Raw genomic sequence first — 14,521 nt, forward strand, 5'->3', positions numbered from 1 at the left:
ATGGTGAACATTTCCTTTCTTTGACCTGAAAGCGTGGATGGGCATCTCCTTCAGTGCTCTCTCCGGCGTCTCAAGGGAGGTTGTTAAGAGGCTCGTGTGTTGAAAGACAGGAGAGCGTCCACCCAATGACATCTGCAGTAAAAGGGAATAAAAAGCATCCACATCCATTTTTACCCTACGGGTAGAGTCTTTGAAGTAGCCAATTCCAAGACTTTATTATATATATGGATCAGGCAATGTTTTTTGTAGTGGATAATCAGAAGTTGAAGCTGTACAAAATGCGTTTCACTCCAATCTGACATTGGAAATAAAGCTTTTCTAAAGCATCAATGTCAAATTCCCCAAAGAACCTTTCAGTGAACAGTTCTTAAAATACCCTTTTCTTCTTAGTGTGGAGAACATTTTAATGATCTATAAAGAACCCTTTGTGGAATGCAAAGGTTCTCTGGATGTTAAAGTTGAAATTCGTGAAATCATCGATGCCATTAAAGAAGCTTTATTTATAAGAGTGTATGTGTCAGCTAAACCTGTCCTTACATGAGACTAGCTGATAAGTTCAACCATTTATGACGCTAAAACATTTTCAGTCATAAGAACTGCTTAATGCCATCTGTGTTTTCTCCTGGCGCTCAGTGACTTCATCAGTGTCCTGTCCTGAACACACACCTCATTGGGTCCCTCACGTCCATCCGCGGTTATTAAGAGTGAAACACGCTGATGAGGAGGCGTTTCACCTGTGACGTTGAGCTGTACATAACTGTGATTTTCGCACAGGGTATATGAGGTTAGTCCTGAGGTGAAAGGTCACGGAGGTGAGCATTAGGGTCAGTGGGATTTAGATTCCTTGCTATTTATTGGAATGTTTCTGGTTTTGTGTGGCTCATTTTACTATCCAATTTAATCAAAAAAGTAATTGAATTAGAATTGTGTATTGAATTAGGAAATGCAGTTGGTTTGTGGACTGGAGGGTGTGTGTGTGTGTGTGTGTACGTTAATTGAATTCCACGTGCCACGTGTCTGATTAGTCTGTGGTGTATCAGTGTCGTGGCAGCTGCTCCCTGGAGACACGGTTTCTCCATCTCCACACACACACATACACACACACACACACATGGCTTTCCCAGGAGAACATTGAGTTACACCCCCATAAATGCACATAGTAATTCCTTTCTCTGTCTCACACTTGTTCTCACTCTCAATATCCTGTTATTTTCCGGTTTCATTTCTGGAAAGTGTGGCGTGTGTGTGAGTTAGTGATGTTTGTCCTATTAATCTATCTCTATATATACACACAAATAGATTTATGACCCATTATCATCATTGCTCTCTAGGTATCATTATCAGCATCGACAATGTGTGTTGACAAACACTACTGCTGTCCTTACACACAAGCACGAAATGCGCACACACACACGCACCCATAATAATAATAATGCCGTGAGTGAGCGGTTATGGGGGAAGGGAGGGTGACCACATTTTCACTGCAACATGGAGAAACAACATGGAGTTGTTAATTTGGGAAAACATAGGGTGTGTGTTTGCACTGTGCATGTAACCATATTCAATTCATTTTCTGAACGCAACGAGACCAATGGTACGTTATCTTGTAATTGCAGTCTTTATGAGAGACCCAAGGCAATCGTGTAATACAATCACAGACACACAGCGGTTTACTAAAGCTTCCTAAAAGAGGAGCTGTGTTGGTCACATCTGCTTGAATGAGCTTTAATGGAGGACTCAATAATGGGGCGTTTCTCTCCGACTTCCTGTTGTGCTCACAGCCGACCCCTGTGACTCTTCGGTTATTGCCAGCGTGTTTGGGACAAGCATGGCCAATCTGCCTCAGAGGAACAGGATATTGTCATGGTAATATAAAGGCGGGGTTCAATTTGAGGAGACTCCTTTGTCAGCAATCAAACATGAGGTTTGTAATGGAACTGAGTGAGTCTTTATGGGCATTATGAATGGGAAATCTTTTGCTCATTTGGGTTTGACAATTGCTTTGGACAATGTATACAAAGAGTACATGGAATGTTAATAAATTATATTTGTTCAGTTGTTAGTGTGTTTTGGCGGTTGCTAGGTCGTTGCTTTCTGGCTCAACAAGCCAGATGCTTTGATATCCATTCAAATCATGACGAGCTATGTGCCGAATATGTAAAATTTCAGCTGTGAGGTTAACAAATCAGCATATCTCATCGTGTTGAGGTCCACTCTGCAAACAAACGTCCAATTGCCACTCTAATGATTCTCATTAGCCCTTGAATCTCACTCTCTCCTAATTGTTAAACGAGAATACAAACAAACAACAGCACTGTCCAAGAATAAAAGGGGGGTGGGCACCGTAAACAAATTTCCTTCGAAACCCAGAGCTGGAGGCATTTCAGCGTGGCAGACTGTGAGATCAGCCCTCTGTAGGATTATCGCATGTTTGGCAGATTCCCGCTGAGCTGTACGGACTTGACTGTGATTCTTGGGATGGCTCAAGTGTTTGATTGTGGATCTCGCCACCCCCTTTAAGTCTGTGGACAGAGTGACTGGGCAGTTGGGTGCATTTGAATGCAGTGATGGTGCAGTATGAACATGATAATGAAATTTGACTTGAATTTTTATTTATATAAATAGCCTATATCATATACTTGGGGTTTTGTTTTAAACCAGCACTATTTGTGCTACAAACATGAGTTTTCGCTTTTGTCTCATTTTTATATCATATGATTTAGCAATATTACATATGTAACGAGCGCAATATCACACAAGTGCGTTTTTTGTCCCGAATAGTGCAAATTGATTTTATACAACAGTTCAATAAATAATTGTTAAATTTTAGACACAAAATTGTCTATTTTTGCTACATTTTGCCATTGAAATTATTACCTATAAAGCCAGAGCAGAACTGTTGTGCGGCTCCGAGCAACACAGTGTTGTTTCATTACCAGTTTACCGAATGAATCCGTGTTTTGAGCGAATCAATCGGGTGATTCATAAAGAGAGCCATTTACTTGTTTCCTGAATGAATCAACCATATGAACGAATCGATGAATGAATGAATGACTCAATGGCTTACACATTTACCGCCACCTACTGGCAGTTTTAGTTTCTTATTTAGTGAAAATTATTTGAAAAAATAAAATCAATAAATCATATTTTTGGGATAGTTTGCCCAAAAATGAAAATGGTTTATTTACATTTTGAAAAAATGATGCAAAAGCCTCCAAGCCCGTCTAACGTTTTTCTTTAATATTAACATTTTTATCAGGCTCCTATGTATAGGTTTCTACCCAAGTACCGACATTTCTGAATGGGCTGAGGCTGGGATTTAGTGAGTTTGACGTGAAGGTATTTGATGAACGTATACTATGTGCGGAGAGCATTCACTCAATATTATTATCTCATTTTTTGACATAGGTGGCTTTTAGAGGCTTTTGCATCGGAGGTCCTCATTTACTCAGCCATGTGTCGTTTCAAATCTGTATGACTTTCTTTCTCTTGTGGAACATGAATAAAGATATTTTGAAGAATGTTTGTAACAAATCGCTTTTGGTCTGTAAATGCAGCTTCTGAAAAAATACAAATAAAATCATGGCCACTGTAGCCTAAAAGGTTATGTGTAAATTTTGTCTAATCAAATAAAATATTTCATTCTAAAACTATATTTCATTCATACTTTTTGTAATGTCTATTTAATGCTTTTCTCATTTAACACAATAATGACTTTAAATAATCTTTTGGGGTATGATTTGTGATTCATTAGATTAATGAATAGGCACATCATGTTATTAATTAGATAAAAAATGTTAAATGTTAATATTTATTAGTTAATACTAGACTGTATTAACTGAATTGATATTTTATTCTTTTCTTATAAAGGAAATTATTTATTGTGACTGAATAAACATAATTATTATCATTTTTAGTGGTCAGATATATTCATAATACAGGACCAATGTTTTTTAAATCAGTTCTCAGTGTCACATTGTAAAGCCTCTTCTTTCTGCTTCACTGCTTACTGACCAACACACACACACACACACAGAGTCAGTTACACTGCCTTCAGCTGTCATGAGACCCACTCCACAGTCCACGCAAACATCACAGCTCTGTATTGATCTGCGGTCATATTTTTGATTTGACGCGGTGCCCAGTAGGGAGGCATTTTAATGAAGAGACTGTAAACATAAGAACTCTGTGAGGGGTGTGTGTGTTCATGCATTCAATAAGAAATAGAGGGTGAGAGAGAGAGAGAGAGGGAGAGAGAGAGCTCAGGGAGGGAAGCATATGTGAGACCATTGTTAGCCTTTCTAGTCTCTCAAGAAACTGAGTTGTCATGGCAACAGAATATAGATGGTGTGTGTGTGTGTGTGTGTGTGTGTGTGTGTGTCAATGCAGACAGTGGGAGGGAGGCTGTACCAGTCAAATGTAATGGCTCACTACCATAAGCTTTGGTATTAATATTTATTTTTCTTGCCTGTTTTAGATGTTTTTTCTTAGTTTTCTCTGTGTTTGTGTGTTTTGTAGGGCTCTTTCCCAGGCAACCTGCAGCTGGTGCTGGTACTGAGACCCACAACACTCTTACAGCGGACTCTCTCAGACATCTTATTTAAGTTTAACAAGGATGAGTTTAAAATGAAGGTGCCGGTAAGTACGCACACACACACAGCCTCATCTGTGGAACGTGTGGTTAATGAAGAGCGTAATGAATTGGATTATACGCTGACATGAGAGAAGTGGCCTATATTATGAACTGTGTGTGTGTGTGTGTGTAGGTGATCATGCTCAGCTCTGTGACTGAGCTCCACAGTTACATCGACCGCACACAGCTCACGCAGGAACTGGGTGGCACGCAGGAGTACTGCCACGAGAAATGGATTTCACACCGCACCGTGAGTACAGATCCAGTTTCACTACAGTACTGATGGTTGGAACGCAGAAATGAAGAGTGGGGATTGGTTAGATTGGCCACTCAATGAATGAACGACAAAAATAATTATTTATGAGTAAATGACATAAGATTACAAAAAATAGCATGAAAGGAAGGAAATGCTATAGCATGTAGTGTGCGGTATATGCTGTGTATGGTATACTACTGTATGTGCTATAGTATACTATCCTACAATAAACTATAGTATGCTATTTGTCACATGACCTCTTATGTAACATGGGTACTGTATGTCAGTGAGCATTGATAATTGCAGAAATACATTACCGTTCTAAAGTTTGGTGATGGTAAGATTTTTTTTATGTTTTTGAAAGAATTCTCTTATTTGTTATATTTTAAAATGTAATTCATTCGTGTGATCAAAGCTGAATTTTCTGCATCATTACTCCAGTCTTCAGTGTCACATGATCCTTCAGAAATCATTCTCATATACTGATTTGCTGCTCAAGAAACGTTTCTATTATTATTATTATCATCATGCTGAAAACATTTATTTGAAATAGAAAGCTTTTATAACATTATAAATGGGTTTACGGTCACTTTTAATCCGTTCAATGCATCCTTGCTAAATAAAAGTATGATTTTTTTCGAGCTTTACGTACCGCAAACTTTGAATGGTAAATAGGGTAATATGTCATTGATTTACACATGGAATTTTTAATAGATGTTAAAAATCATGGTTAAAAATCAGATTACACTATGAAATGGAGAACTTGGCTACTGTTCGTGTGTGTGTCCTGGCAAACCCTACATTATGGGGACATTTGTTTTGGTCCCCAAGAGGAACTCGGCTTATAAATCATACAAGTGATGTTTTTTTGTGTGGTTTTTTTTTTTTTTTGGGGTGTAAAAATGCAGAAAGTTTTCTCTGATGGGTAGGGTTAGTGTATGGGGATATAATATACAGTTTGTACAGTATAAAAACCATTATGTCTGTGGAAAGACCCCATAAAACATGAAAAAACAATGTGTGTGTGTCCTAGTGTATTTATTACTCATGAGATTGAAGGACAAGTTGCATTATGTGATGCAGTTCTATGCAGTGTGCTATCACTGAATTCTGTACATGTAGTAAAAGTGGAAATGTTCATCTTCATACTATGCATATTTAGTAGTAGGATGATAAAATGCAATAGCATTCCAAACACACCTTTAGTCTTGGTTCTTCATCATTATAATGACGGATTTAAAAAAAATGAGTCCTCCAGGAGGATGTCGGCCTTCATCTCGAGCAAATGAATTGCCGTTCTTCTCGTTGCATTTGTGGACTTGCTTTTAAGTAATCAGTAATTGATTTTCAGCACATCCGTATTGATCTGTGGCTGCTGTGTTTAAGTACTGTGCCCTTGTTTGTAGTGCTTGTGGATGTTTTGTATTTGTTGCGCACTCAGCCGTTAGTGATAGTGTGTTTGGGTATCTTGCTGTTATGTGACCGGTGTAGTTTTGCACTGATCCAGCATTTGTGACTCTTGGTTTGTGTTGTTGTGCCTGTAGGCCATTGAAGGTTTTGCTCTGATGGTGAAGAAAACAGCACAGACTCTCCAGTCTTTCGGGACAGAGCTGGCAGAGACAGAACTGCCCAATGATGTCGAGGCCACGTCCAACCTTCTAACCATCCACACAGAGAAAAAGGACAAGATGAAGGTCAGAAAACAGAGTACAACTACTAAACATCTGGGTTTATTTATAATGACCAGCTTATTGTACATTATCCTGCTTCAACACAGCTTCTTACAAATATGTAAATAAATGGACATTATTTTTTATTGTTGTATTTATTTTAGTATTTTTTTATTTATTATTCATTATGTAAAAAGAAAGCAAAATGATACTTGATTGCATTTTGCGTGTCATTTATTTTATGTTTTGTCATATATAATATATTCAGTATTGGGCATAGTCTTTGACAAGGGGTCCAGTAAGATCATTAATAATTTAACATGGATTATTCACATGGCCGTAAGCTATAAACAAACCTTAAGTTACATAAATAATTCATGGTCATCATCCAGACTGAATAGCATATTTATTTTGTGTGTGTGTGTGTTTGTGTGTGTGTGCAGGATGACTTGAGGATCGCTCTCTGTCAGGGAGGACGTTTGCTGGAGAGCATCAATGAGCCGCTGGTGAAAGATCCAGATTACACCATGAACCAGGATGAACTGGAGAATCTGGCCACTGTTCAGAGGTGTGTGTGTGTGTGTGTGTGTGTGTGTGTGTGTGTGTGTGTGTGTGTGTGTGTGTGTGTGTGTGTGTGTGTGTGTGTGTGTGTGTGTGTGTGTGTGTGTGTGTGTGTGTGTGTGTGTGTGTGTGTGTGTGTGTGTGTGTGTGTTTGTGAGTGAGAGAGATACAATCTATTGTGCTGGAATGCAAAAAGGAGAGACCAGAAGGTTACAATCCAGCAGAAGACTGTTGCGTGTCCTTGGTCAGTTTTCGTCCTTATTAAGCTGTTCTGGTCAGCTGTGCTTTTGCATACACAACAAGACAAGCCACCTGGTGAAGATTATACAGCAAATCTACAGACACGCATGCAAAAAGAGCATTAACTTACAGGAAGTCCAGCTCTACTCACATGACCTTTCACTGAAGCAGTGTTCTGGGATCTGTGTGTGTGTGTGTGTTAATATCCACAGGCATCTGCTGTCAGCCTTTATTATCTTGATGTGGCTATATTTGTTTAAAGGGGTCATCGAGTTCCCATTTTACACAAGTTGGTATGATTCTTTAGGGTCTTCATGTAAAATTTGTAACATACTTTGGTTAAAATTCCTCAATGGTTGTGTAAAATAGGGCTTTGACTCCGAACTTCGTTATTCGCATATAATTCGAATATTTAAAAAAAATAATGATATTCGAACGAATATTAGGCAGCCTTTAATATTCGAACCTGTTATGGGCACTATTTTTTGTAAATGTGTTTGCTTGTAAACGTTGTTTTCAAATTCAGATTCCGAGGCTTTTTCACGCCTGGTGAAGTTGTGAATCGTGAGCTCATTAGCAAGGCTATTATTGGTCATCTGGGCTCCTGTAGGTGACGTTAGCGTCCTGGTTAGTGCCTATTTTGTATACCAAAACAATGGCCGCGCCAACGCCTACAACAACCACGCCTGGCGAGGAGTTCGAAAACTACACTCCTGACAATTTGAAAAGCAACGTGTGGCGCTACTTTGGGTTCCCAAAGAAACGGAAAAATCACAAGTAAGGACAAAGTGATGTGTAAAATATGTAGGACCAAACTCCCATACCACGCGACGACCAGCAACATGAGAGCCCACCTGTCACTACATCCCGGCAAGCTGGAAGAGGAGGAGGGAGGGAGGGGGGGAGGGATCGGGGGGGAGAATAAAATTATATAAGAATAAAATATTATTAATAAATATTCACATATATTTGAATATTAATATTAATAAACAAATGAACTTTGAATATGATTTTTGGGCAAAAGTCAAAGCCTTAGTGTAAAACAACACCGTTTTTACCTCCTCAAAAACAGCTCTGTTCACAGTGACCCGTTTCGGTGCTTGTCTCTTTAAATGATAATGAGCAACTGCTCACCCCATACCCTCTCTTCCATGGGGGGTGTCGACGCAAGACACTAAAGTGCTGCCTTGGCGGACAGTATACAAATGGCTGAGGGTGGAAATATGCTAATACGGGAAATATGCTAATACAGGACAGTCCGTCAGTAGTTGTGGGCGGAGCATGAGCAATATGCCTTCATATTGCTCAGAAAATCCAAACGGCTTGAATGATTATTGAGAGTGTTTAGGCTTTTTGAGGATTAAAAGGATTTGAGTGAATGGATTTTTTTCATTGCATGGTGGTTGTGTCCACACACTGCAAAGACACATTTATATGCAAACACCATATAAAAGTGAATTTTGCATCCTTTAAGGTTTTTATCATACAGAATGAGATTTCAGAGCTATGATAGTGGGCATGATTTTTATGACTTCGGAAGCTACGGTCTCTTTTGGTTTCAGAACAGTTTGGCTACTGTTCACTGTATGTTTTTAATGTATGGTAAAAAGCAGCTTGGAAGATAGTGAATGGTGACCGTTTGGTGAAAGTATTCTTCTCTTTCTTTCTATAGGTTGCTTGGTCAATTAGATGAGACTGAAACAGCATTTGATGATTTTTGGGACAAACATCAGACCAAGCTAGAGCAATGTCTGCAACTGCGGCATTTTGAGCAGGACTACAGGGAGGTGAGCTACATAGACTGGTTCATCTGCATCACTTAAACATGATTTCAGTAGAGATGCATTGTTTTTTTTATTATTATTTATTTACTTGCAACATTTCAGATTTATAGGTTTTTCATCTAATATTTAGATGTGAATTGAGTAAGGGGATAGAATATACAGTTTGTACAGTATAAAAACCATTACGCCTATGGACTGTGTGTGTGTGTGTGTGTGTGTGAGCAGTAGTTGTAATCTGTTCATCTGTGTTGTAGGTTAGAGCTCATTTAGACCTGGTGTATGAAAGACTATCAGGCTTCTCGGAAGTAGGAATAAGCCCCGCCCACGCTGAACATCTCCTGAAAGAGCTGACCAATCATGAAGAAAGGACTTGTGTAAGTATTAACCTGCTGTCAAATTAATTTCTTTTTTTTTTCGATGATGTTATGACACTATTATTCAGATAAAAAATTAAACAACATAGTACTGCAAAAAATCTATTACAGATCAAATCAATTCTTCCCTTCATTTCCATCCAGACCCAACGCACAGTCATTTGTCCTTATAATGTTCTAGTGTGTGTAGATACGGGCATATGGTCTTATAAAGCATGTAAATTTCACCTTCCTTAATGAAATCGCTGAGCGCGGCAGTTTGAGACCCTTTCAGAAATCACCCACATGTCCTCATCCTGCGGAGAGAAGAGGGGGGTGTTCTACCCAATGTGATAAATCACCCATCACTACGCGGGAATTATTCTGCTGACACAGGGGCATTGTGGGAGTTCTGGGTGGCCACAAACTTGAATTTTTTTTATTATTATTTTTTAAGTAAAAAAAAGTATTAGATTGACTGACTAATAAAATGTAAAAAAAAAAAAAAAGCAGAATTTTAAAGATTAAAACATTATTTAACATAATTTGTTTTTCATTGCTGCCATGGTTACTTTATTAAAATAAAAGATATTTACATGCCATTCAAAAGGTTGGGTCTGTAAGATTTTTTTTATTGGTTTAGAAAGATGTATCTTATGCTCACCAAGGCTGCATTTTGTTTAATCACAAATTTAGTAAAAACACTGTAAAATATTAATAGAATTTAATATATCTATTTTAATATATTTTAAACTGTAATTTATCCCTGTGATGCAAAGCTGAATTTTCAGCATCATTACTCCAGTCTTCAGTGTCACATGATCCTTCAGAAATCATTCTAATATGCGGATTTACTGCTCAAGAAACATTTCTTATTATCAGTGTTGAAAACTGTTTAATGTTTATGCCTAATATTTTTGTGGAAACCATGATATATATTTTTTTAGGGTTCTTTATTGAATAGAAAGATCAAAAGAACAGCATTTGTATGAAATTTAAATCATCATAATCTTTTGGTACATTATATAACTATACTGTCATTAGAAATGTACTATTTACTCTTATATTTGACCAATTTCATGTGTTCTGCTATTATTATTATTATTTATAAATTGTATTATTATAAAAAAAATGTTTCTCTCCATCTGTAGGAGGTGTTGGACCGGGCTCTGTCTCTAGCGTGTGATGCAGATGTGCTGATCGAAGCGTCTCATTACGCTGTGGATTCCATCCTGCCCAAATGCTCTGAGCTGCGGGTTGTGTGTGAGGAGATCAGCGGTGTGCTGAACGAGAAGAAAGCTCATCTGCTCAAAGCCATGGAGCTACACCAGTCTCTGGAGAAGGTACTAGGCCCACCCGATGATTCCTTCATCAGAGCTGTGCAAGAGTCAACGAGAGAACTTTATTCCTCTGCTTACTTTTTTCCATTTGAAACCAGAAGTTGGAGCAGGACAGACATATCAAATGGACATTGCTAAATAGCTAATAGCCTTTAGTTTAGGTCACAGTCTCTATTTATAATTTAGGAGGAGGCTTTGTCAACTCTTAGGAATAGATTACAAATGGTCTCAGAGCTAACAGACATGGACTAAAAGCCACAAAAACTTCTTTAATGATGACGACTGACTCTTTTTCTTCTCCCGTCACTCTCAGGCCTCTAAATGGTGTGATGATGGGATCTACCTGCTGGCGTCTCAGCCTGTGGATAAGTGTCAATCACAGGATGGGGCGGAGTCAGCGCTGCAGGAGATTGAGCGTTACCTGGATACAGCCAATCAGCACAAGCTGACAGATTTGAGTGCGATTTGGAGGGACTATGAGTCAGTGCTCACTCAAGACTTCAGGGTAAAAGACAAAAAAGGATAGATTTTTATTTATACATGTATTGGTTTTTTAAGTGTTATGGAGAATATGGAAATTATTAGTCAAATGTCTTGTCAAGTTTAAGTTGAATGAATATTTTCTCTGTGCTCAAACAGGATCAGGTGGACAAAGTGTTTCAGAAGCAGCTGTCCATGCAGGAAATGTTCGAGAAGAGGAGGGTCAGTCTTAAGAAGTTAGCAGCCAAACAGACACGACCCGTGCAGCCCGTCGCCCCACGTCCCGAGGCCATCATCAAATCACCCATCTTGTCTCCAGGTTAATCCCCTAAACGTGACTTTTTTGTGTGTTGGGTTGGGTTTCCCAGAAACGTATCACTGTTTCTAGGTCCAAAATGCTTGATCATTTGCTCGAACAAGCGCTGCTGATATACATTCACTGTGTGCTGTAACACTATACAAAAACAGGTTCCTAACCTTTATCTCCATACTCTTTTAAAAAATAAATAAAGGTTCTTTAAAGGGATAAAGAACCATTAACATCTTCAGAACCTTTTTCAAAAAAAGCCATTTGGTTTATGCGGACACAGGAAGTGTCTTCATTAACCATGTTTACGTTGTAATACCCATGTCATTATACACATTTGTGTCCTTATAATAAACCATATATATACAAGAACACACACACACACATTCACTTATTTTACTCTTCTGCCATCTAGTGTTCATAATAGAAAACTGCAGGGATCATTGCCACAAAAAATAATATTATTATATTTTATGCTTGTTTTTTTTTTTTACCCCAGCGCATAGGGAGAAGACTATAGAGGGTGATATCATCAATGGAAACTGCAGAAAAGTAGGTATCTGATCTCTAGAAAAGTGTTTTATTTAATTTTTAAGCAGTAATATTTATAATTTATTTATTTATTATTGATAAATGAAGCAACAGTGGCTGCACTGCTCACTTATGCATTTGTTGCACTTTAGCTTTTTGTTAAATGAATATTAAGTGAACAGATTTTTAGAACTTTTTTTATTTTAATTGTATACATTTTTAATTGTTTATTCTCAATTTTTACAGATGATCGCAACCTTAGCAGTTTAAAAATGAACAAATGTCGAGTTAGTTTGAGTGGATTTGAACGTTGAGCTAAAACTATGTGTGATTTAATAAAATGACAGAATTGGTCTGAGCACATATTCAAGACACTGTATGCGTGTTATATACGTACAAATCAATGCATGGTTGTTTGTATTTGCAGGGAGAGATGCTCTTACAGAATGACGGCAGCAGACACCCGTCTGTCTCTGATGAAGAGGAGAACTTTGCTGTGCTTAGACGGTCAGTCGGGGTCGACTTAAAAGGAAAGTGAGCCATTGTGTGTCATTTTCTATTTGACTGATTATGTGTTGAATGTCCGTCCACTACAGGCATGTGATGAACGAGCTGTTGGAGACGGAGAGAGCGTATGTGGAGGAGCTGCTGTGTGTGCTGGAGGTGAGTTACACTGACACCTTTCACTGCTAGAGGTCAGATCAATGTATGTTTTAAAGTCGGCATGAAACAGAAATCAGAAAAAAATTGATTTTGTCCATGGGGAATTGATTGGCTTGGAGTGGTTTGCTATTGGTGGATCTCATTTGAGTGACAGGTTGCCCCGCCCTCGTGCCAGTAAACGCATCATCAGAGAAGAGAAGATGCTGCAATAGGCAGGGGAAGCTATTTAGATTACAAGGGCACATGAATAATAAAAAAAAAAAAAAAAAAGCAATTGTCCATTTTGATTTCATGGTGACTTTAAGTTTTAGCGCATTTGACTTGACAAATGATTTTGTGTTTAGGGTTATGCAGCAGAAATGGACAATCCAGTCATGGCTCATCTCATCCCCAACACGCTGCTTCACAAGAAGGACATCCTCTTTGGCAACATGCCTGAGATATACCAGTTCCACAAGAAGTGAGTTGAACCCTCTCTGTCTCCGTTTGAGCTTCCACTTGTGTGGTGTTATAAAGCTAAAGTGCCTCTTATCCTCTATATATTTTAGGACTTTTCTTCGTGAACTGGAGACGTACACAGTCTATCCTGAGCTTGTGGGCCGGTGTTTCTTGGAGAGAGTGAGTCTGATGTCACATCTTGTGCTGTTCTGGTTTATTACATGATTAAATGGATTTTTCAAATGTCTTGTTCATGTTTTGTTAGATGATGGATCTGCAGATATATGAGAAGTACTGTCAGAACAAGCCTCGCTCCGAGTCTCTGTGGAGACAGTGCTCTGACTGCGCTTTCTTCCAGGTCATCTTACATTGCAAGAAACTACAGACACCATTAAGCCACGTTACATAAAAGCATCTTTTTTTCTATAATCCAAAGTCATATTATAGAGCGTCATATCTAATATTTTAGGAATACAATATATAGGACCTTATATACACTAATGTTAAATGGTTTTGGATTTTTTTCAATGGTTTGAAAGAAGTCTCTTATGCTCACCAAGGCTACATTTATTTGAGCAAAAATACAGTATAGACCGTAATATTGTAAAATATTATTGCGATTTAAAATAACTGTTTTCCATTTGAATATATTTAAAAATGTAATTTATTCCTGTGATGTAAAGTTGAATTTCTTCAGTCTATATATATATATATACACACACACACACACACACACACACTTCTTTAAAAAAAGATTTACTGCCCCAAACTTAAAATTAATTATTATTATTATTACTGTTTCAGAAATAATACTGTACTATAATAGTTTAATAGTAATATTTATACAATAATCATCATCATAAACTATATTCATAGTAAAGAAAAATAAAGAATTTGTGTATTCTATTTTTAGGAGTGTCAAAAGAAACTGGAGCATAAGCTTGGTTTGGACTCGTACCTGCTCAAGCCTGTGCAGAGAATAACCAAATACCAGCTTTTACTCAAGGTAAACTAGACCCAGACCCAAATATATAATTCCTACATTTGCACCTCTGTCTGGTAACCTCATGTGGTTCATGTGTGTTTACATCAGGAACTGTTGAAGTACAGTAAAGGCTGTGACGGTGAGGAAGACCTGCAGGAGGCGCTCTCTTCTATTCTAGGTATCCTAAAAGCTGTGAATGACTCCATGCACCTCATCGCCATCACTGGATATGAAGTAAGGACGCGTATTATTTAATGTGCAGATTGAATGAAAAAGGTCA

At 38.0% G+C, this 14,521-nt stretch overlaps 1 protein-coding gene across 7 annotated transcripts in view; it reads left to right on the plus strand.

Annotated features, from left to right (window-relative positions):
* Nucleotides 1–14,521, plus strand: part of mcf2la (mcf.2 cell line derived transforming sequence-like a) — a 78,086-nt gene that overhangs the window by 52,470 nt on the left and 11,095 nt on the right. For all 7 annotated transcript variants that reach the window (XM_084390007.1, XM_084390002.1, XM_084390008.1 and 4 more), the window contains exons 5-21: nucleotides 4,519–4,638; nucleotides 4,767–4,883; nucleotides 6,434–6,583; nucleotides 7,003–7,127; nucleotides 9,033–9,147; nucleotides 9,399–9,518; nucleotides 10,649–10,840; nucleotides 11,151–11,342; nucleotides 11,477–11,636; nucleotides 12,124–12,176; nucleotides 12,583–12,662; nucleotides 12,752–12,818; nucleotides 13,163–13,278; nucleotides 13,367–13,436; nucleotides 13,522–13,614; nucleotides 14,170–14,262; nucleotides 14,350–14,475. In XM_084390007.1, the coding sequence (XP_084246133.1) occupies nucleotides 4,519–4,638; nucleotides 4,767–4,883; nucleotides 6,434–6,583; nucleotides 7,003–7,127; nucleotides 9,033–9,147; nucleotides 9,399–9,518; nucleotides 10,649–10,840; nucleotides 11,151–11,342; nucleotides 11,477–11,636; nucleotides 12,124–12,176; nucleotides 12,583–12,662; nucleotides 12,752–12,818; nucleotides 13,163–13,278; nucleotides 13,367–13,436; nucleotides 13,522–13,614; nucleotides 14,170–14,262; nucleotides 14,350–14,475 (1,989 nt within the window). The remainder of the gene's footprint in view (nucleotides 1–4,518; nucleotides 4,639–4,766; nucleotides 4,884–6,433; nucleotides 6,584–7,002; nucleotides 7,128–9,032; nucleotides 9,148–9,398; nucleotides 9,519–10,648; nucleotides 10,841–11,150; nucleotides 11,343–11,476; nucleotides 11,637–12,123; nucleotides 12,177–12,582; nucleotides 12,663–12,751; nucleotides 12,819–13,162; nucleotides 13,279–13,366; nucleotides 13,437–13,521; nucleotides 13,615–14,169; nucleotides 14,263–14,349; nucleotides 14,476–14,521) is intronic.

This window comes from Rutilus rutilus (assembly GCF_951802725.1).
Source record: "Rutilus rutilus genome assembly, chromosome: 2".
NCBI classification, from domain to species: domain Eukaryota; kingdom Metazoa; phylum Chordata; class Actinopteri; order Cypriniformes; family Leuciscidae; genus Rutilus; species Rutilus rutilus.